This window comes from Mauremys reevesii, linkage group 2, assembly GCF_016161935.1.
Source record: "Mauremys reevesii isolate NIE-2019 linkage group 2, ASM1616193v1, whole genome shotgun sequence".
NCBI lineage: Eukaryota > Metazoa > Chordata > Testudines > Geoemydidae > Mauremys > Mauremys reevesii.
The window spans coordinates 193,070,677-193,094,209 of record NC_052624.1 but is presented as its reverse complement, the minus strand read 5'-3'; the positions used below and the strand labels follow the sequence as shown (position 1 = coordinate 193,094,209).

General features: G+C 49.0%; 1 protein-coding gene across 6 annotated transcripts in view; it reads left to right on the top strand.

Moving 5' to 3' along the window:
• Window positions 1–23,087, top strand: part of CCDC102B (coiled-coil domain containing 102B) — a 413,274-nt gene extending 390,187 nt beyond the window's left edge. For 5 of the 6 annotated variants that reach the window (XM_039523358.1, XM_039523359.1, XM_039523361.1 and 2 more), the window contains one exon: window positions 22,349–23,087. In XM_039523358.1, coding sequence (XP_039379292.1) covers window positions 22,349–22,466 — 118 coding nt within the window. In that variant the 3' untranslated portion in view covers window positions 22,467–23,087. The remainder of the gene's footprint in view (window positions 1–22,348) is intronic. The other variant, XM_039523365.1, reaches the window with a different exon arrangement.
• The last annotated feature ends 446 nt before the right edge of the window (window positions 23,088–23,533 follow it).

Below are 23,533 nucleotides of genomic sequence, written 5' to 3'. Positions count from 1 at the left end.
TCAGCTCCAGATGAAACATCTACACAGCAAATTTTAGCCCTGTGAGCTTGAGTCAGTTGACCTGGGCTGGCCACGGCCACGCTGTGGCTCTGTTATTCCAGTGTAGACATACCCTAATACTCATCTCCTCAGAGCACATGACAACAGAAGAATGTGAATCTGCTCCAGTATGGGACAGAGGGCTGCTTATGTTCCTTGTTCTTGACAGCTATGATTGTTGGGAGGCAGCGATCCTGCTCAGTGGCTCCCCGAGGATACTAGATGGAAGGACAAGACACTAGAGTTTATGACCAGCTACTCTGCAGAAATCTGCTTTCTCCCAATCCTCCAATATAATAGGTGGGCACTCACTTCTACAGAGCCAAATTTCTCTTGATCTTTCTCCTTTATCTCTGCTGCATTAATCTCTCACTATACTGCCTCCAGTCCACATTTCTGAAGTATGTCTGCATATGTTTCTTCAAGGCTCTTACCCTTGGGAAGTCTTCCTGTATAACTAACAACAACAACAACCACCCTGTAATGTCTCCCTAGGTGACATTATAGCAAATTGCATTGAGGATTTGAATATATAAACAATTATAATTATATAGGTTCAAGTGCAGCAGTCTGCTATGTTAAAATAATCCCATCTAGCCACCTCATTACATTTAGATTTGCAAACAAGAGCCTACCCCATTTTAACACTTTAGAACAATTGCACTGTGATGAGATTAATTCTAAATAATAACATTGATTTTCAGAATATTGAATGGAAAAATTCAGACGCAAACTATATTATTCAAGCCCTAAATTAGTGATGCTAAATAACAAAAGTGAGGAAATGCACAGTTAAGCAACAAATGTACCATATGTTATACTATACCTGGGCACAATAGGACACCACCTAAATGACTTTCTTAATGTCCCCAGTGCGCTAGATATTGGCGGACATATGGTATGCTGCCTGCTAAATTGTGCATTTCCATGATTTTGTTGGTTGACTTTGATAGCGCTTTCTGTTTCTCTGTTGCCAGGCAGGCTTTCAAAATGTTTTGCTTTACTATCCAGGACTTAGTAGCCTTACATTTTATTTTGCCATTTCATTTTTACCTGGGTGTTTTCCCCCTGCCGTCTGTTGCATATTCCAGTTATTGTCAGGCCTTCCAAACAGTTTTGGTTTGTGCCACTTGGCAAGTGATCGGAGTGGAACATTCCCATGTATACTACAGAATTTTTAAGTGACTCTCAATCCTGGTAGTAGCCAAACAACCTAGTGCTCCTAGTTATCTAGAGAGAGAATATTCACATGGTCAGCAGGAGAGTATTGCTGTTTTGCAAAGGCTCCCTCCATATTCTCAAACCATTTGAAGATACTAGTAACAAGGGGAATAAATCCTCTTGGGGCAACTTTAGTCCCAGTAATTTGGACTAGTGACAAGCTACTTTTGGTCATTCTTGATCATCCTGTAGAGTTTGGCTATTTTTTCCTTACCAATTGTTTGAGCAAAATCCTATACTAGTTTTCCCCACCCACCGTCTAGTCCCTGCTATTCTGATCTTGGGGATATTGTATATGCTCTTGGGAATATTTTACCTGGTGTCAATCATTGACCTCCTAGCAAAACCCAAGTTCCATCAGCAGTCCAATAGTATTCCTTCACTCTCTTGAATCCAGACATCACCCAGGTTAAAGCACATCCTTTGAAAATAAGGTTGTTCGTTTCAAGCACAAAGGGCTAGCCACATTAACGTTTCTGTATTCTAATTTTAAAATATATATATATATATTTAACTCTTTTACTATTCTGCACTGAGGTTAAAAGATTAGATCCTTTATTATTATTAAACTACCGGCATGAGCCTCTACACACTGGACCAGATTCTTAACCTCACCCCAATGGAGCTCAGACAAAGTGATATAAAGGTGATCAGTGAGTCACAGAAGCAGCAAAGAGTCCTGTGGCACCTTATAGACTAACAGACGTTTTGCAGCATGAGCTTTCGTGGGTGAATATCCACTTCTTCGGATGCAAGCAGTGGAAATTTCCAGGGGCAGGTGTGTATATATAAGCAAGCAAGAAGCAAGCTAGAGATAACGAGGTTAGATCAATCAGGGACTGGTTCTGTAATTGCCAATTACAGAACCAGTTTCTCCTCCCTTGGTTTTCACACCTCAGCTGCTGGAACAGGGCCCCATCCTCCCTGATTGATCTAACCTCGTTATCTCTAGCTTGCTTCTTGCTTGCTTATATATACACACCTGCCCCTGGAAATTTCCACTGCTTGCATCCGAAGAATTGGGTATTCACCCACGAAAGCTCATGCTGCAAAACGTCTGTTAGTCTATAAGGTGCCACAGGACTCTTATAGACTAACACGGCTACCCCTCTGATACAATGAGTCACAGTAACCTTCTACCAGTGGCAGAATAGGCATAGCAGAGCAGAGCCATGCCCTATTCACACCCCCTCCACCCGTGTTAGTGGGAGGACTGTGGGCACAGGAGCCAGATCTGCCACCTCCCCCAGTTTTCCACTGTGGCAAGCTTCCATGAGCAGGGGGTATAGTCTTCACTAGCTGGATAATTTAAATCTGCTTTGAGGGCCAGAAGATTTGGCCAATTTTCTTTCACTCCCCTGTAAAGACATCTTTTTCTGCAGACTTTCTCTGTTGTTTCATTTGCATCTACCACTTTAAAACTGAGCTGTTTTTCATAGACTTATCCAGATCTGGATTGAACAACGTGTAGCACAGGGACCATTTAGAACCCTATGGAGACAGCCAGGGCGTAGTGTGCTGTTTTACACATGAGAGATGGTTATATGTCCATTTTCCTTGTGTGCAGTCAGGAAATTTGTTTGGAGGCTTAACATAGAGAAGAAGAATCACATCAATTTAAAAGATCTGTTACTGAAAAATAGAACTGTATTGCCTGACAATGGGACTTCTACTTCTAGTTCAGATAGGCATTTTGGAATCCGACCTTTTAGGTGTCATTGACTTTTGTTAGTCGTAGCATTTTATATAAATGTCTGCAGTAAACAAAGTAACGTTTTCTGTCATTTTGCTCTGTTTGTACAACACCTAGCACAACGGGGTCCTGGTCTATGTCTGGGGCCCCTAGGTACCGGGGTAATACAAATAAATGTATATTTTTAGCCTTTGTTTGACAGGGCATAGGGAGATTTAAAGTGCGATTCCATTTTGAAAAGTGACTACATAAAAATGACACCATCGGTTTCTGCGTTTTTGACTGGTTCTGCAGCCAATTTTCCCAACGTATGAGTAAAAATCTGATGTTTTTCTAACTGCCAGCCTTCTAAATTCAAGCGAGGCTCTGTGACTCAAGCTGCTGTGGGCTGTTTGCTTCTTGCACATTATCACTAGTAACAATAATTCTGCAGGACCAATGATGCCATCAGTTACACTTGGGCATCCCCATTGTTTTCAGATTATCCCAAGGACCCTGATCCTGAAAGCTTCAGTGTGTGAGCAGAATCTCCTTTACATCAGTGGGGATCCATGCAAGTGCAGAGCTCTGCCCATGTGAATCAGATTGCAGGATCTGGGCTTAATTTACAAAAATATAACCCACCTGAAGGCTTTATATTGTGTTTTTATAAGATTGAGTTAATTGTTACTAGATTCTTGTGTTTTCAAGTGCTGAAAAATCATAAGCATCTTTTCTATCTGCTTTACTTTGATATACTCTCAGAGTAAGTCTTCTACCCAAAAGACCCCACCCCACCAAAACCAGACCGAAACAATCTACTAAAAAAAGTATTTTTTTTTTAAATTAAAAAATCAGAAAAAAACCCTTCCTGAAGCAGAGATTTAATGCTGAATAAGAAGAGCCAGAGACTCAATGAAGTCCACTAGGGATTTTGCAATTGTTTTCACTTTTACATGGAAGGCTTTCAGACAATAAGGGTTTTATCCTGTGGGCCATACATCACCCAAGATAAAATAAGGTAAAATAAGCCAGGCTGGAGTGCAACACAACAAGTTCTTGCTGAATGAACCAAAATACTCAACACAAATTAATTGATTGATTTTTTCTTAGGGATCTCTTGTCTGCACAGGGCTGCCCCGGGGGGGGGGAGGGGCAAGTGGGGCAATTTGCCCCAGGCCCCAGACCCCGCAGGGGCCCGCACAAGAATATAATATTCTATAGTTTTGCAACTTTTTTTTTTATTGAAGGGGGCCCTGAAATTGCTTTGCCCCAGGCCTCCTGAATCCTCTGGGTGGCCCTGTGTCTGCATCAGTTGTTTTGGTTTGTTTTTGGTTTGTTTTAAACACAATATTAATGCACAGTATCTGATTTCCAGAGCCTGTAAACTGCGCCTGCAAAAAAATAACTTTTCAGTAGCCTGCAAAACACAATGGGGGCTAGAACCACAAGTGTAACTCCTAATTGTAAAGTCCAGAATTTCTCTAGGGGGGGCAGGGAGATGGGAAAAGGCTCATTCTTCAAGCCCCAATAATAATTACACTGTCTGTTAGAAAATAAAGCAATTAAACCGTGGTCCTATTCCACTCTTTGGGAGGCTAGCACTATCACACTAGTCTGCAATGTTCAGCCCAGGGGGATTGTGCCTGGACCCTACATAGACTATGGTGATGATCTTTCCCACTACTGCATTCACAGCTATGTTGGGTTGCCCAAAAATAAGCAAATATAGTGTATTTATTACTTTTGTTTCTAAAGCTGGGAAAGTTTAGAGCCTATTTATTCTCCAGTCACCACATTCTTTTTCATTGGTGGAATCAAAGCTGATAATACCTGCATCTGCATCTGAAGAAGTGGGTGTTTTACCAAAAGCTTATGCCCAATTACATTTGTTAGTCTTTAAGGTGCCACCAGACGCCTCATTGTTTTTGGGAATACAGACTAACACAGCTACCCCCTAATGCTTTGCTGAGGTATGTTTTTATTACTCATTTAAAATTCTGAATTTAGTTTACGAGCAGTAATAGTCATTTGAATCTGAATTTGTGCTGCGATATTGGGCAACTACTTCTAGAATAACTGTCTTGGCCTCATCAGAGAATCTCTTCATTAGCAATAGACCATTTTCATAGACCGCTCACTCTGATTCCTTAAATGTTCTCTCTTAAATAGGACATTACAGCAGTAATATATAATACTGGCATAGAAGCAATAAAAGCACAGAACTACTTCAGACCTGTTATGAGTATATATTGCAAATACCGAAAATAAAACTGAGCTAAAAACATTTGATATCTGTGCAATGCACTCCATTTATACCTTGATAAGGATTAACTTAAATAGAACAGCAGTCCCTGTAGTTCTCATAGAGTAGGAGCTGTTTTTAATTTGTGATACTGCAGATGGTTGCAAATCAGTGGGGTGGTAGGTGCAGGGGTTTCCTCTATATTAATAGGTTAGGAGACATTTTGCATAGTGTTGTTTATTATGGATTGGTGCTAGCTTTGAAAAAGGATCCGTATTCAAGTTTATTAGTGAAGACTGGCAAACATATTTTCTTTTACGGACACTTTCAAATACTTGTTCTAAATATTCTAAAAGTTATTAGGCAAGATATTGATTTTACTGTTGGTTCACAACATATGTAATTGTATTCATGCAATTAAATAATTGAATAAAATGAACATCTATCTCTACTGATGCATTAAAGATATCAGAAGGGCAGGAAACCATCATCTAAATTTTTTTACAAGTATCAGAGCAGCCCATTAATTTGGAACTATAAATAAAAAATATAGGCTAGTATTAATAGAATTGACTGTGTGTTTCTATTAGCAAGACATATTTCTTCTTTAAAAGTAAATTATTTGCTATTGAAAATGTAACATCCATATTCCTGAGGGAACAGAATGTCATTTGTATCATTTAAGCCCATATCCCTGATTTCCAATTGACTTTTTTCAGTTTTAAATTCTGGTGGTAGTCTCCCTTTCTGGGGGGAAAAAGAGAATAAGGAAAAGTATAAAGTGGCATTGTGCAGTGTTGCCTTGCAAACCATCAAGCTAACATAAGTGCTGATGTATTCATATGAATATATGGAATAGCATCTCTAATTTGGTTAAGTGGCAAAAGCAAACTATAGTAATAACAGGGTATTGCTAAGTAATTTCACTGTCTCTCTCTACTAGAGGAGTCATTTATTTTAATTCATATCAACCTCATTTTTATAGGAGGTTTCATTGTAATGGACAATAGTTATTAAACATAAGAACAGCCATTCTGGGTCAGACCAAAGGTCCATCTAGCCCAGTATCCTGTCTGCTGACAGTGGCCAATGCCAGGTGCCCCAGAGGGAATGAACCTAACAGGCAATGATAAAGTGATCTCTCTCCTGCCATCCATCTTCATCCTCTGACAAACAGAGGCTAGGGACACCATTCCTTACCCATCGTGGCTAATAGTCATTAATGGACTTAACCTCCATGAATTTATCCAGTTCTCTTTGAAATGCTGTTATAGTCATAGCCTTCACAACCTCCTCAGGCAAGGAGTTCCACAAGTTGACTGTGTGCTGTGTGAAGAAGAACTTCCTTTTATTTGTTTTAAATCTGCTGCCCATTAATTTCATTTGGTGGCCCCTATTCCTTATTGACTTTCTCCACATCACTCATGATTTTATATCTCTCTATCATATCCCCCCATAGTCTCCTCTTTTCCAAGCTGAAAAGTCCTAGCCTCTTTAATCTCTCCTCATATGGGACCCGTTCCAAACCTCTAATCATTTTAGTTGTCCTTTTCTGAACCTTTTCTAGTGCCAGTATATCTTTTTTGAGATGAGGAGACCACATCTGTACACAGTATTCAAGATGTGGGCATACCATGGATTTATATAAGGGCAATAAGATACTCTCCATCTTATTCTCTATCCCCTTTTTAATTATTCCTAACATCCTGTTTGCTTTTTTGACCGCCGCTGCACACTGCGTGGACGTCTTCAGGAACCTATCCATGATGACTCTTTTTCCTGATTTATTGTAGCTAAATTAGCCCCCATCATATTGTATGTATAGTTGGGATTATTTTTTCCAATGTGCATTACTTTACATTTATCCACATTAAATTCCATTTACTATTTTGTTGCCCAATCACTTAGTTTTGTGAGATCTTTTTGAAGTTCTTCACAGTCTGCTTTGGTCTTAACTATCTTGAGCAGTTAAGTATCGTCTGCAAACTTTGTCATCTCACTGTTTACCCCTTTCTCCAGATCATTTATGAATAAGTTGAATAAGATTGGTCCTAGGACTGACCCTTGGGGAACACCACTAGTTACCCCTCTCTATTCTGAGAATTTACCATTTATTCCTACCCTTTGTTCCCTGTCTTTTAACCAGTTCTCAATCCGTGAAAGGACCTTCCCTTTTATCCCATGACAACTTAATTTACATAAGAGCCTTTGGTGAGGGACCTTGTCAAAGGCTTTCTGGAAATCTAAGTATGCTATGTTAACTGGATCCCCCTTGTCCACATGTTTGTTGACCTCTTCAAAGAACTCTAATAGATTAATAAGACATGATTTCCCTTTACAGAAACCATGTTGACTTCTGCCCAACAATTTATGTTCTTCTGTGTATCTGACAATTTTATTCTTTGCTATTGTTTCAACTAATTTGCCCAGTACTGACATTAGACTTACTGGTCTGTAATTGCTGGGATCTCCTCTAGAGCCCATTTTAAATATTGGCGTTACATTAGCTATCTTCCAGTCATTGGGTACAGAAGCCGATATAAAGGACAGGTTACAAACCACAGTTAATAGTTCCGCAACTTCACATTTGAGTTCTTTCAGAACTCTTGGGTGAATGCCATGTGGTCCCCATGACTTGTTACTGTTAAGCTTATCAATTAATTCCAAAATCTCCTCTAGTGACACTTCAGTCTGTGACAATTCTTCAGATTTGTCACCTACAAAAGCAGGCTCAGGTTTGGGAATCTCCCTAACATCCTCAGCCATGAAGACTGAAGCAAAGACTCCATTTAGTTTCTCTGCAATGAGTTTATCGTCTTTAAGCTCTTTTTTTGTATCTCGATCATCGAGGGGCCCCACTGGTTGTTTAGCAGGTTTCATGCTTCTGATATATTTAAAAAACATTTTTGTTATTACCTTTGAGTTTTTGGCTAGCCGATCTTCAAACTCCTCTTTGGCTTTTCTTATTACATTTTTACACTTAATTTGGCAATGTTTATGCTCCTTTCTATATACCTCACTAGGATTTGACTTCCACTTTTTAACAGATGCCTTTTTATCTCTCGCTGCTTCTTTTACATGATTGTTAAGCCATGGTGGATCTTTTTTAGTTCTTCTTCGAGTGATTGCTCCTATGCATTCCATGTAGGTGTGCGCGCCGTGCGTGCACGGCTCTCCGGAACATTTTTACCCTAGCAACTCCGGCGGGCCGGCTGGCGCCCCCTGGAGTGGCGCCGCCATGGCGCCCATTATATACCTCAGCCGGCCCGTCCGCTCCTCAGTTCCTTCTTCCCGCCCGTGACGGCCAGTTGGAACAGTGGAGTGCTCCCTTACCTCCACAACCCTAGTGTTTCTCCATAGTTCTAGTGTATATAGTGTTAGTAGTTAGTTAAGTTCTTGTTATAGTTGTGTATATATATAGTGTATAGAGTTAGTAGTTAGGGAATTAGAGGGCTTACCCCTCTTCTTCCGCCCCGGTGCGGGCTTATGCCCGGAGCACCGGGATTCAAGCCCTGCGCGGCTTGCCAGCGGCCCATGCCGGTCAGCGACCCGCACGACTCCTGCCTCCGCTGCCTCGGAGAGTCGCATAGGCCAGATAAGTGCCCTATTTGTGTGGCCTTTAAGCCTCGTACGAGGAAAGAGCGGGACTCTCGGCTGAAGCAGTTGCTGATGGAGTCTGCGCTCCAACCTCCGGCGCCAGCTCCATCGGCGCCGAAGCCTACCTCGGCGAGCAGCGCACCGGCAGCACCGAGCCGCTCCGGTACCGAGCCGGCACCGAAGACCCGGCACCGCTCCCTCTCCCCGGGGAGGAAGCACAAGGTGCCGAAGACGGCCACTGCAAAACAGCAGCGGAAGCCGTTAGCCCAGCCGCCTCCGACGAAAACGGTGCAGGCTGAGGCAGTGCACGCAAAGTGCACCGGGCCGTTGACTCCGGCGCCGCAAGGCCCGTCGAGTCCGGCACCGCCCAGCTCCCCGGTGCCCACCGAGGAGGAGCTGAGGATCCCGTCGACGCCTGAGGCGTTTGCGACGGCGAGGGAGCTAATCGACCTGGCGACGGCTCCGTCCTATCAGCCGCCGGCACCAACGGTGCGGACACTTAAGTCCCTCGGCAAGCCAGCGATGATGCGTCCTCCATCTCCGGGCGACCGAGGCGACCGCGGCTCCAGGATCCGGACTCGATCCCGGTCCCTCTCGCGGAGACGGTCACCGCCGCACCGCTCCCCATCCCGCCGGCGATCAACATCGCGACGCCACTCAGCGTCTCGGCACCGGTCGCAGTCCCGGCACCGCTCTCCATCGCGGGGCCGGTCGTACTCCCGGCGGCGCTCCAGGTCCCGGTCGAGAAGTCACCGGCACCGCAGCAGGTCAGCGTCCAGGCACCGCAGACATCATCGGGACTCGCGCAGCCGTTCAAGGCGCCGCAGATCACGCTCAAGGTCCGGTTCCCGGCACCACCGGTCAAGCTCCCGGCGCCGCCGGTCGAGCTCCCGGCGCCGCAGGTTGAGCTCCCGGCGCCGTCGATCCCCTTCCCGGCACCGGAGATCTAGCTCCCGGCGCCGTCGGTCAACTCCCAGCACCGCGGAGCGAGTCCCTTCGCCACTTGCCTCCCGAGACGGCCGGCACCGACCTTCGGCACCGGAGGCTCGTCTCACGCCGATGCTGGATGCCCGCCCAGGCGCTGCCACTGCTCCACCCTGGCCTTCGAGGGAACCCTCCATTGCCTCCCCTCAGGGCAGTGCGGTGGACTTCAGAGCCGGGTCGCTTCCACCGGACCATGGACCCCAGTATTGGGGGCATTGGGTACCCTGGGCGCAATATGAGCAGGGGCCTCCCCTGCCACTCAGGCAGCCGGGCTCGGTGCGGTCGGTGCCAGTGGCCACCATCAGTAGACCCCCCCCGTCTCCACCGACACAAGCCGACGCCCACGGCCCACCTTTAGGGCAGGACTCACTGCCACCAGATCGCCAGGCGGTGGAACAACAACAGGAAGAGGTGCTGCCGGGCCACTCCTCGTCCTCCTCTCCCGATGAGGCGGTGGCAGGGGCGTCGCCATCAGAGCCCCCGCCTATTGACCTCAGGGCGTACCAGGACCTTCTCCGAAGGGTGGCAAAAGCCATTAATTTGCCCATCGAGGAGGTCCAAGAGGTCGATGACCCTATTACGGATGTCGTGGGAGACGAGGCCCCCGTCAGAGTGGCGCTCCCGTTTATCCGCACCATCCAGAAGAACAATGCCACCATCTGGCAGTCACCTTCCTCCGTCACCCCCACGGCGCGTGGCGTGGAAAGAAAATATTCCGTCCCGCCCAAGGGGTATGAATACCTTTACATACACCCCACCCCGGACTCTCTGGTGGTCCAGTCAGTCAATGACCGCGAGCGTCACGGACAACCTGCCGCTGCGCCGAAGTCCAAAGAGGCCCGGCGCATGGACTTATTAGGGCGTAAGATTTATTCGGCGGGAGGTCTCCAACTCCGCATCGCGAATCAGATGGCCCTACTGTCCAGATATGCGTTTAATATCTTGGGGTGCCTCGCAAAATTCAAGGAGCTGACCCCTCAGGACTCCCGCCCCGAATTCTCGGCGCTGCTGGAAGAGGGCAAGTTAACCTCCAGAACCCTGATTAAAGCGGCCGTGGACGCAGCGGACTCAGGGGCTAGAACGGTGGCATCCGGAGTGATGATGCGCCGCATTGCGTGGCTGCAGTCTTCCACCCTCCCACCTGAGGTCCAGTACACCCTCCAGGACCTCCCATTTGACATGCAGGGCCTGTTTTCTGAGAAAACGGACGCCAGAATTCAGACCCTAAAGGACGGGAGGGTTGCAATACGGACGCTGGGCATGCACACGCCGGCCACGCAGAGGCGTTCGTTCCGTCAGCAGCCCTACCGACCCTTCAACCAGGCCAGGACTCGGCCGTTTAACAATCGCCGCACGGCCCCCTTCCGCCGTAGACCGTCGGGGGGACGGCGCAACCAGGCTCAGGGCTCGTCCAAGGCTCCGCAGGCTCAGAAGCCGGCCTTTTGATGGGACGCCCGAGGACGGCCCACCACTCTCCCCCCAGGATCCATCCCCTTTGTTTTCAAGTCGCCTTTCCCGCTTCCTTCCGGCGTGATCTGCTATAACATCGGACAGCTGGGTCCTCAGTACCATCCAGCACGGCTACCGCCTGCAGTTTATTTCGCCCCCTCCCTCCCACCCACCTTCCCCGTCCCTCTTCAGGGACCCCTCTCACGAGCAAGTCCTCTTACAGGAGGTCCAGACTCTGTTGACTGTGGGTGCCATCGAGGAGGTGCCTCCCAGCAGGCGGGGCAGGGGATTCTACTCCAGATACTTTCTCATCCCCAAGGCGAAAGGAGGCCTTCGTCCCATCTTGGACCTCCGGGAGCTCAACAGATACCTGTGCAAGCTCAAGTTTCGGATGGTAACCTTGGGGTCCATTATCCCTTCCTTGGATCCGGGAGACTGGTTTGCCGCCCTCGACATGAGGGATGCTTACTTTCACGTAGCAATTTACCCCCCCCACAGATGCTACCTGCGCTTCGTCCTCAACGAGGTGCACTACCAGTTTGCGGAGTTACCCTTCGGCCTCTCCACTGCCCCGAGGGTATTCACCAAGTGCATGGCGGTCGTGGCCGCAGCTCTCCGTCGTCGCGGAATCCACGTGTACCCATATCTCGACGACTGGCTGATTCGTGGTCGCTCTCAAGAGTTGGTGGCAGCTCAGGTGTCCGAGATACTGCACCTGTTCCGGTCTCTCGGCCTCCTCGTCAACGCCGAGAAGTCCCACTTAGCTCCGGCACAGAGCCTGGAGTTCATAGGAGCGGTCCTCGACTCCAACCTCGCCAGAGCCTGCCTCCCTCGTCCTCGACACGAGACGATGGTCTCGCTCATCTGGGCCCTGCAGGCCTTCCCTTCCACGACGGTGCGGTCCTGCCTCCGCCTGCTGGGTCACATGGCGGCGTGCACTTTTGTGACCGCAAACGCGAGGCTGAGGCTTCGTCCGTTCCAGATGTGGCTGACATCGGTGTACCGCCCCCACCGCGACCCTATAGATATGGTGGTCACGGTCACGGACCCCACTCTCCAGACGCTCACCTGGTGGCTGCATCCGGAGGTGGTCTGCGCAGGGGTTCCGTTCCGCCCCCCTCGCCCGTCGGTCACCCTGACCACAGACGCTTCGGCGCTCGGATGGGGGGCTCACATGGGAGACCTGCACACCCAGGGTCTCTGGTCGGCCCAGGAACTCTCCCTCCACATCAACGTACGGGAGTTGAGAGCGATCCGCTTGGCTTGTCTCGCCTTTCTGGCACACCTCCGGGACCGCTGCGTAGCGGTATACACGGACAACACGGCGGCCATGTTCTATCTGAACAAGCAGGGCGGGGCCCGATCCTCCCCGCTGTGCAAGGAGGCGATGCTCCTATGGGACCTGTGCGTGACCCACTCGATTCGCCTCGAAGCGTTCTTTCTACCAGGAGTGCAGAACACGCTGGCCGACCGTCTGAGCAGGTCCTTCGCCTCCCACGAGTGGTCCCTTCGCCCCGATGTGGCTCACACCATCTTCCGGAGGTGGGGATTTCCCCAAATAGACCTGTTTGCCTCCAGGACCAACAGGAAGTGCCACAGGTTCTGTTCGTACCAGGGTCGGGCTCCGGACTCCATCTCCGATGTGTTCCTCATGCCCTGGACGGGTCCCCTCCTATACGCGTTCCCTCCGTTCCCGCTTGTCCACCGAGTACTACTCAAGCTGCGGAGAGACAAGGCCCGCGTCATACTCATCGCTCCGGCCTGGCCGAGGCAGCACTGGTATACCCTGCTCCTCGAGCTCTCGATTCGGGATCCCATTCCCCTGCCGTTATGGCCGGACCTCATCTCTCAGGACCTCGGCAGGCTTTGTCACCCGAACCTGCAGTCGCTGCATCTTACAGCCTGGTTCCTGAGTGGTTGACCGACGCAGAGAGGGGTTGTTCGGTGGCGGTGCAGCAAGTTCTGCTTGAAAGCAGAAAACCCTCGACACGCTCTACCTACCTTGCGAAGTGGAAACGCTTTGCGCTTTGGTGCGATCAGCGAGGTCTTAACCCGTTCTCGACCCCTATCCAGACGGTCCTCGATTACCTCTGGTACCTGAAAGGCCAAGGTCTTGCGATCTCGTCCCTGAAGGTGCACCTGGCGGCACTGTCGGCCTTTCGGCCCGCTATAGATGGTCGCTCCGTCTTTTCCAACCCAATGGTTGCCCGCTTCCTCAAGGGGTTAGACCGTCTCTACCCTCAGGTGCGTCCGCCTGCTCCGACTTGGGATCTGAACCTGGTTCTCGCCCAGCTGATGCGCCCACCCTTCGAGCCCCTGGCCACGTGCTCTCTGCTCCATCTCACCTGGAAGACGGCCTTCCTCGTGGCAATCACATCCGCCAGACGAGTCTCCGAACTCCGCGCCCTGACGGCGGGTCCCCCGTATACCATCTTCCACGGGGACAAAGTGCAGCTTCGGCCACACCCAGCCTTCCTCCCCAAGGTGGTGTTGGCCTTCCATCTCAACCAAGAGAACTTCCTCATGGTCTTTTTTCCAAGGCCGCACGCCTCGCCTCGTGAGCAGCAGCTCCACTCCCTCGACGTCCACAGGGCCCTCGCCTTCTACATCAGCCGCACAAAGCCCTTCCGGCGTTCCGCACAGCTCTTTGTGGCAATGGCCGACCGCATGAAAGGCGAACCGGTCTCCTCACAGCGGATTTCATCCTGGGTGACATCCTGCATAAGAGCGTGCTACGAGCTTGCTCGCGTCCCCCCGTGCCGACTCACCGCACACTCGACGAGGGCGCACGCCTCGTCAGCCGCCTTCCTGGCCCATGTTCCCATCCAGGACATTTGTAGAGCAGCCACCTGGTCTTCAGTCCACACCTTCGCTTCCCACTATGCGTTGGTACAGCAGTCTCGAGATGACGCAGCCTTCGGCTCTGCGGTGCTACACTCCGCCACGTCTCATTCCGACCCCACCGCCTAGGTAAGGCTTGGGAATCACCTACATGGAATGCATAGGAGCAATCACTCGAAGAAGAAAAGACGGTTACTCACCTGTAGTAACTGGTGTTCTTCGAGATGTGTTGCTCCAATCCATTCCAGACCCGCCCTCCTTCCCCACTGTTGGAATAGCCGGCAAGAAGGAACTGAGGAGCAGACGGGCCGGCTGAGGTATATAATGGGTGCCATGGCGGCGCCACTCCAGGGGGCGCCAGCCGGCCCGCCGGAGTTGCTAGGGTAAAAATGTTCCGGAGAGCCATGCACGCGCGGCGCGCACACCTATATGGAATGGATAGGAGCAACACATCTCGAAGAACACCAGTTACTACAGGTGAGTAACCGTCTTTTCTTTTACTGTGTTTTTTAATTTGTGGTATACATTTAAATTGGGCCTCTATTATGGTGTCTTTGAAAAGCATCCATGCAGCTTGCATGGATTTCACTTTAGTCACTGTACCTTTTAATTTCTGTTTAACTAACCCCCTCATTTTTGCTTAGTTCCGCTTTTTGAAATTAAATGCCACAGTGTTGGGCTGTTGAGGTGTTCTTCCCACCACAGGGATGTTAAATGTTATTATATTATGGTCACTATTTCCAAGAGGTCCTGTTATAGTTACCTCTTGGACCAGCTCCTGCACTCCACTCAGGACTAAATCAAGAGTTGTCTCTCCCCTTGTGGGTTCCCATACTAGCTACTCCAAGAAGCAGTCATTTAAACTATCGAGTAATTTTGTCTCTGCATTTCATCCTGAGGTGACATGTTCCCAGTCAATATGCGGATAATTGAAATCCCCCACTATTATTGAGTTCTTAATTTTGATAGCCTCTCTAATTTCCCTTAGCATTTGATCATCACTATCACTGTCCTGGTCAGGTGCTCAGTAATAGATCCCCAATGTTATATTCTTATTAGAATATGAAATTACTATCCATAGAGATTCTATGGAACATGTGGATTCACTTAAGATTTTTACTTCATTTGATTCTACATTTTCTTTCACATATAGTGCCACTCCCCTCTCCCCCCCTGCACGACCTGTTCTGTCCTTCCGATATATTTTGTACGCCAGAATGATTGTGTCCCATTGATTGTCCTGAATCCACCAGGTTTCTGTGATGCCTATTATATCAATAGCCTCCTTTATCATAAGGCATTCTAGTTCACCTATCTTATTATTTAGACTTCTAGCATTTATGTACAAGCACTTTAAAAACTTGTTACTGTTTATTTGTCTGCCCTTTTCTGATGTGTCCAATTCTTTTTTATGTGAATGTTTCTCATCTGATCTGGCCCTTACATTATCTTCTTCCATCATCTCTACTGACTAAAACTTAGAGAATCTCTATCAATAGACTCTCCTCTAAGGGTATGTCTACACTACAAGAGTAGTTCGATTTAACTTAGGTCGAATTTGTGGATTCGACCTTATGAATTCGAATTTGTGTATCCACACTAAGGACACTAATTCGACTTTGTGAGTCCACACTAACGGGGCAAGCGTCGACATTGGAAGCGGTGCATTCTGGGCAGCTATCCCACAGTTCCCGCAGTCCCCGCTTCCCATTGGAATGCTGGGTAGAGCCCTGTAGCAGGGTGGAGTCCCTGATCTGGGGTTTTAAGGGGTTTGAAAGCAGCTTGACAGGGCTTGAGAGCTGCTACTCTCAAGCTGGGCTGATTGGGGAAGTAGCTGCAGCTGGGCCACACCCCAATCAGGCCACAGCTGGCCCCTATAAAAGGCTATGAGCCAAGAGCCCAGACAGTCTCTCTCTGGCTATAGAGAGAGATGGGCCTGGCTGCTTAGAAGCTTGAGACTGGATACCTGAGTGCAGCAGGGCTGGGGAAGGCTGAGGAGCTGGGGAGCTCCAGCCTAGAAAGCCCCAGGCTGCGGCCTAGCAGTGGGCCAACAGGTACTGGGGGTTGCAGAGGGCAACCTAGGGGTAGGCCAAGGCAGCAGGTCCAAACCCAACTTTGCCTGTGATGAGTAGGCTGATACTGCAGTCTGCCCTAGAGTGTGGGGCTAGACAATGACTGGCAGTAGCCAAATACTGAGGCAAGGTAGGGATAGAGGGTGGGGGTTCCCTGAGACAGAAAGGGAGACCCAGAGAGAAAGGGGTTACTGCTAGGGGGCAACACCCCATGTAAAGGGGCACCGGGTCCAGGGAGGGACACGGGGGCCTAAGAACAGGTGGATCACCAGCCTGCAGAGGGTGCTCCAGGGCTGGACTGAGCTAACTTTGGAGAGCAACCAGTAGGAGGCGCCGCAGGGGTGAGTCGACCCGTTTACAAGCCCCCAATGCCTGCTGGGGGAAAAATGTGTCGAGGGTGGTTTTGGGTAACTGTCATCATTCAACCGTCACTCCCGCCCTCCCTCCCTGAAAGCGCCTGCAGGAAATCTGTTCACGCACTTTTCTGGTCAGTGACAGCGCGGACGCCACAGCACTGCGAGCATGGAGTCCGCTGCGATCATCGCTGCACTTATGGCCGTTGTCAACTCCTCGCACCTTATCGTCCACCTCTTCCACAGTCAGCTGCTGAGAAATTGGGCGAGGAGGCTCCGGCAGTGCGGTGAGGACATGAAGTGTCAGAGTGGCACAGACCTCTCACAAAGCACGGGATCCCGCGCCGCGGAGATCATGGTGGCAATGGGTCACGTTCATGCTGTGGAACGGCGATTCTGGGCCCGGGAAACAAGCACGGACTGGTGGGACCGCATAGTGCTGCAGGTCTGGGATGAATCACAGTGGCTGCGAAACTTCAGGATGCGTAAGGGCACTTTCCTTGAACTCTGTGACTTGCTGTCCCCTGCCCTGAAGCGCCAGGACACCCGGATGCGAGCAGCCCTGAGTGTGCAGAAGGAGGGGCCATAGCCCTTTGGAAACTTGCAACGCCAGACAGCTACCGGTCAGTAGCAAACCACTTTGGCGTGGGCAAATCTACCGTGGGGGTTGCTGTGATGCAAGTAGCCCACGCAATCGTTGACCTACTGCTCTCAAAGGTAGTGACCCTGGGAAACGTCCAGGTCGTCATAGATGGCTTCGCCGCGATGGGATTCCCAAACTGCGGTGGGGCTATAGATGGGACTCACATCCCTATCCTGGGACCAGCACACCAGGCCAGCCAGTATATTAACAGAAAGGGCTACTTTTCAATGGTGCTGCAAGCACTGGTGGACCATAGGGGACGTTTTACCAACATCTACGTCGGGTGGCCGGGCAAGGTTCATGACGCGCGTGTTTTCAGGAACTCTTGTCTGTTTAGACGCCTGCAGGAAGGTAGTTTCTTCCCAGACCACAAAATAACTGTTGGGGATGTGGAGATGCCTATAGTGATCCTCGGGGACGCAGCCTACCCGCTAATGCCCTGGCTCATGAAGCCCTATACAGGCGCCCTGGACAGTGACAAAGAACTCTTCAACTACTGGCTGAGCAAGTGCAGAATGGTGGTGGAGTGTGCTTTCGGACGTCTCAAGGGGAGATGGAGGAGCTTACTGACTCGCTCGGATCTCAGCGAAACCAATATCCCCATTGTTATTGCAGCTTGCTGTGTGCTCCACAATCTCTGTGAGAGCAAGGGGGAGACCTTTATGGCGGGATGGGAGGTTGAGGCAAATCGCCTGGCTGCTGATTACGCTCAGCCAGACACCCATGCGATTAGAAGAGCCCAGCGGGAAGCGCTGTGCATCCGGGAGGCTTTGAAAGCTAGGTTCCTCAGAGAGCAGGGTAACCTATGACTGTCCAGTCTCTTTACAGAGAAGCTGAACCTGCCCCTGTTTCAGTTACTATTGACTTTTTTCAGCAGTTACATACCCCGTTCACCAGGTTTCCCCCCTTCCAACAGACGTTTAAAAATAAAGTTATTGGAACATTGTTAATTCACAAAGTTTTCTTTACTAACGAATTCGCATTAAAGGGTTCAAACAGGGACGCAGACTGTGGTGGATATGGTGTGCAGTGATGTACAGACCGCTTCTACACTCGAGGAATGACAGGCTCCTGCTCCTACAGCGGTCTCTGGGGGGAGGACGGTTACAGGAGGGTGTGCAGGAAGGGATGGGTTTGCAGGAAGGGGTGAGGGGTGTGTGGGAAGGGTGAGTAGGTGTAGGGGGATGATGGCTCTGGCTGGGGCTCAGGGCATCGGAGAGGCTCATGGCTAGGGTGGAAGGGCATGGTAAGGGCAGCCTGACCTTGCCATTTCTGGATGCCAGGCGCTAGGACCCTGGGGCAGCATACACCTCCCAGACTGACCTGGGGCAGCAGACACCTCCCAGAGTGACCCGGGTGCCTAGTGACTGCACTCTGTGTGTGACCTGCTGTTGATCCTGCCCCCATGTCTGACCCTGCTAATGGTGGCTGTCCTATGCAATTAACAAACCCCTCCCCCCCTCTTCACACAAAGTCTTCTGCAAAGAAACATGACAGAAAAAGGAATTAACAGCAAACTATTTTTAATACTCAACTACACAGTTGGGGGATGAAACTGGGATTTGGGATTGGGTGAGCCAGGAAGGGAAGCAATTCTCAAACTTTAGGGAATGAGAGCTGTTTGGTACATGACCGCTCTGCTGGGGTGGAGTGACAGTTTTCACGGCCCCTAGCGCCAGTCCTTCTTGTTATTTTGGGTGAGGGGTGGACAGGACTTTGTGGCGGGGGAGGGCGGTTGCAGATACAGTGCAGGGGGGCTCTCTCCTCCTGCCTGCGGTCCTGCAGAACATCCACAAGGCGCCGGAGCGTGTCCGTTTGCTCCCTCATTAGGCCAAGCAGCGTTTGAGTCGACTGCTGGTCTTCCTGCCGCCACCTGTCCTCCCGTTCGCTGTGTGAGTGCTGGTACTGAGAGAGGGTCTCCCTCCACTGGCTCTGCTGGGCCGCCTCGGTTCTGGAGCAGGCCATCAGTTCAGCGAACATCTCGTCCCAAGTCTTTTTCTTTCGCCACCTAATCTGCGCCAGCCTCTGTGAGGGGGATGCCAGGGCAGGTCGGGAAACAGCCGCAGCTGTGTGATGGGAAAAAGGAAGTGATTTCCTTGCAAAGATACATGTTTGCGAACACTGAACACAGTCTACTCAGTTTCTGTGAACAAGACCATACAGGGTACCTAATCTCATGCGCTCTCAGGACAAGTTCGAATTTTCGGCATTCGCTTTCATTGCCTGGGGTCTTGCACTGGAGATCAGACAAGCGGGGCAGGACAGCAGAATCCGTGTAGCAGCCAGGTCTGGTAAGCCATAAACTTTAGGCTGCTTAAAAGTTAATGTATAGCAGTGCCCTCCTGCTACAGGCAATCCGGAAAGCATAAACTCTGACCCTGTTCCACCCCCTCGTGGCTGTCCCCGGGAAAGGTCCCTGTATGCTTCCCCTCTGCAGCCTCCACCACGTGGCTGTTAAACGACGCTTAGTGTTATGCAAAGGAAAAGTGAAGCATTCCCAATAGTAACATTACACTAATTCCCCTAATTAGATGCAGCAGTCGCCGAGCGAGATCACCCTGAGGCGGGTCACTAAGACAGAGAGAGAGCGCATGCTGCGTGAAACCCTGCACAAACCAGGGCCCTATGCTGCCATGCTCATGGAGGCAATGCTCCCACTGTACCTGAGGATAGCCTGGCGCGGAAGAGTGTGCTTCCACGGAGCACCCAATAAGGCACCTCTTAACCTCCTGCGGAGGCTTTTCGAGTACCTGTATGAGAGCTTCGTGGAAGCTCTCATACATTGACCTTCTTTTCATATAGATTTTATTCCTGTTTTTTGAAAAATAAATGTGTACATGTTTATAGCACTTACCGACTGATCCTTCCCCTGATTCAGAGTCCGGGTTAACGGCCGGGGAGGGTTGGTAGGGGATCTCTGTGAGGGTGATGAAGAGATCCTGGCTGTTGGGGAAATCAGTATTGTAAGCGCTGTCGCCTGCCTCGTCCTCCACAAACCCTTCCTCATCTTCCCCATCCGCGAACATTGCCGAGAAACTGCCCGTCGACACTATCCCATCCTCAGAGTCCACAGTCACTGGTGGGGCAGTGGTGGCAGACTCACCGAGAATGGCATGCAGTGCCTCGTAGAAGCGGCATGTCTGGGGCTGGGCTCCGGAGCGTCCGTTTGCCGCTTTGATTTTTTGGTAGCCTTGTCTCAGGTCCTTGATTTTCACGCGGCACTGCGTTGCATCCCGGCTGTATCCTCTGAGTGCCATGGCTTTGGAGACCTTCTCGTAGGTCTTTGCATTCCGTTTTTTGGAGCACAGCTCCGAAAGCACAGACTCATCGCCCCACACAGCGATCAGATCCAAGACTTCCTGGTCAGTCCATGCTGGGGCCCTCTTTCTACTCTGACATTGCATGGACCCCTCTGCTGGAGAGCTCTGCATCGTTGCTGGTGCTGCTGAGCTCGCCCCGATGTCCAACCAGGAATTGAGATTCAAACTGGCCAGACAGGAAAAGGAATTCAAATTTTCCTGGGGCTTTTCCTGTATGGCTGGTCAGAACATCTGAGCTCGGACTGCTGTCCAGAGCGTCAACACAGTGGTGCACTGTGGGATAGCTTCCAGAGCTACTAAGGTCGATTTCCGTTCACACATAGGCTAACTCGACATAGCCATGTAGAATTTAGCGCTACTCCCCTCGTCGGGGTGGAGTACCGAATTCGAACTAAAGAGCCCTCTAGGTCGAACTAATTAGCTTCCTGGTGTGGACGGTTGCACGGTTAAATCGAATTAACGCTGCTAAATTCAACATAAACTCCTAGTGTAGACCAGGCCTAAGAGAAGTCTCTGTCCGATTCTCCTGCTCCTCTGCAGCAGTCAGCTTTTCCACATCTAGTTTAAAAACTGCTCTGCAACCTTTTTAATGTTAAGTGCCAGCAGTCTGGTTCCACTTTGGTTTAGGTGGAGCCCATCTCTCCTGTATAGGCTCCCCCTATCCTAAAAGTTTCCCCAGTTCCTAATGAATCTAAACCCCTCCTCTTTACACCCTTGTCTCATCCACGCATTGAGACTCTGAAGCTCTGCATGCCTACCTGTCCCTGCATGTGGAACTGGGAGAATTTCTGAGAATGCCACCTTAGAGGTCCTGGATTTCAGTGTCTTCCCTAGCAGCCTAAATTTGGCCTCCAGGACGTCTCTCCTACCCTTCCCTATGTCAATGGTACCTACATGTACCACGACCACTGGCTGCTCCCCAGCACTACACATAAGTCTATCTAGATGCCTCGAGAGATCCGCAACCTTCGCACCAGACAGGCAAGTCACCATACGGTTCTCCCGGTCATCACAAACCCAGCTATCTATGTTTCTAATGATCGAATCTCTCATTACTAACACCTGCCTTTTCCTAGTGACTGGAGTTCCCTCCCCCGGAGAGGTAACCTCAGTGTGAGAGGATACCCCAACATCATCTGGAAGGAGGGTCCCAACTATGGGAGGGTTTCCCTCTGCTCCCGTTGACTGCTCTACTTCCGTGGGGCCTTCCTCCTCCTCAACAACGCAGGGGCAGTCTGACCAGAGGTGGGACAATTCTACAGTGTCCCAGAAAGCCTCATCAAAGAATGAGAGTTAACTGTACAAAATTTTAACCTGGCCTCACTGTTGTTGAGCAAAATGCTGTAGAATGTATCAAACCCAACATATTTTTTCAGGATAGTTGTTTCTGCACATTTCCTGGCTCCATCCTGCCCTTCAGACACTAAAAGCTGGTAAACCAGTGGCTTGCATTATCTTGATTATTTAGGTGCCTTCTTATACTTCCCCACACATACCCAAAAGAAGGCTCAGCAGTTGTTGCTCAAAACAACAAAAGATGAAAAAAATCATACATATTCCTACCACAGTCCAAAAATGCCATTCAGTAAATAAAGGGTCATAGTTATCTCAAAGTACGTAAGCAAATGTACATACCCTGCTTCTGTTGCAAAAGATGATTTCAGATAATTTAATCTAAAACAGTATCTCTTTTCCCTTAGGTGCATTAAGAAATCAATTGTTGGGGAAACAATCCAATATGTGCCCTAAAGTTAACTGAGCTGCAAAATTCCTGTCTGATCTAAACTTCTAGTGCTCTACACTTGAGTGATAACAAAACTTTTGCTTGGAAGACATTTGATCTGCCGTAGTTTTAAATTTACAACGGGCATTTTTTATTTGTTTTCGGGTCACACACTTTGTTTCCTTTCAGGTTAAAGAGACAGCAGAAAGTGAGCTCTGGATTTGGGATCAAGCAAAGTTCCATGTACAATGCTGGTGACTCCACGGATGCAGTGAGCAAAGATGAGGGAAGCCAACATGCTTCATAAAACAGCCCTACAGCGACAAGCCTAACACCGATCATTAGGAACAGAGGAAAACTGATAAAGATTTAGAGGAAAGAGAGAGCTCTGAAACATGTGGCAGATCTGTACAAAGAAATACGATGTCTATTATTTCTAATACAGTATTCAGGACTTGTATTCATATTACATTAGACTCACAGGAAATGTGCTTGCTTCGATGTGTACCAAATCTGAACTGGAGTTTACAGTTGTGCATTTTTCATTCTCAGTTCTCTTGATTACTGTCTCTTAAAGCAAAAATCTGATTTTACTTACTGTGGCAATATCCTAGTTTATCATCAGACAAACTGAATTTAAGATACGCAAGGTGAAGAATACCTGGTTCAAATTTAGTATTGTCCAGAGGACAAGGCAATGAACTGGGGACCAGGAGACTTAAAAATGCTATTCCCTGCTTTGCTGCTGACCTTTTGTGTAAATTTGGGCAAGTCACTTTGTTCCTCTGTGCCTCAGTTTCCCCACCTATATAATGTTAGAAGGTGCATACATTCCTTCATACATGTATTTGAGATCTGCAGAAGAAAAGACTTATAAATATCAATATTCATTTAGATTTCAAATCACCCCTCCTCTCTTATTTTTCCCACCCCAACCTCTTCTCCCACATATATGTGCATACAAACATGTACTTATCAGCTTATTTTAAGGTCTTAACTGTGCTTTTGTTTAAATATCTCTGTTTTATTAATTCTATGTGTATAAGTATTTAAATCATGTTTAAGTACCAGTAGTCTTCTTATATGAAACAGCACTCTAAGCATTAGGACTTTCAAAATGACAAATTTTGAAAGCATTGAAATACCATTCTTTTCAAATGTTAAAAAATGATGTGTAAGACCAGCATTTCTCAGCCACTGGGTCAGGGATATTCTTTAACAGGGTCAATAGCAACTGTCCTGGGGTCATTAATAGGGACATGAAAAAAAAACCCAAAACCTAAAAGTTTTCGTTCATGGGATTTACCTATTTACTTAATATAGCAGTTCTGCAGTCCCCTAGTTACAGTTTGATGATGTGTCCTGAAACTCCAA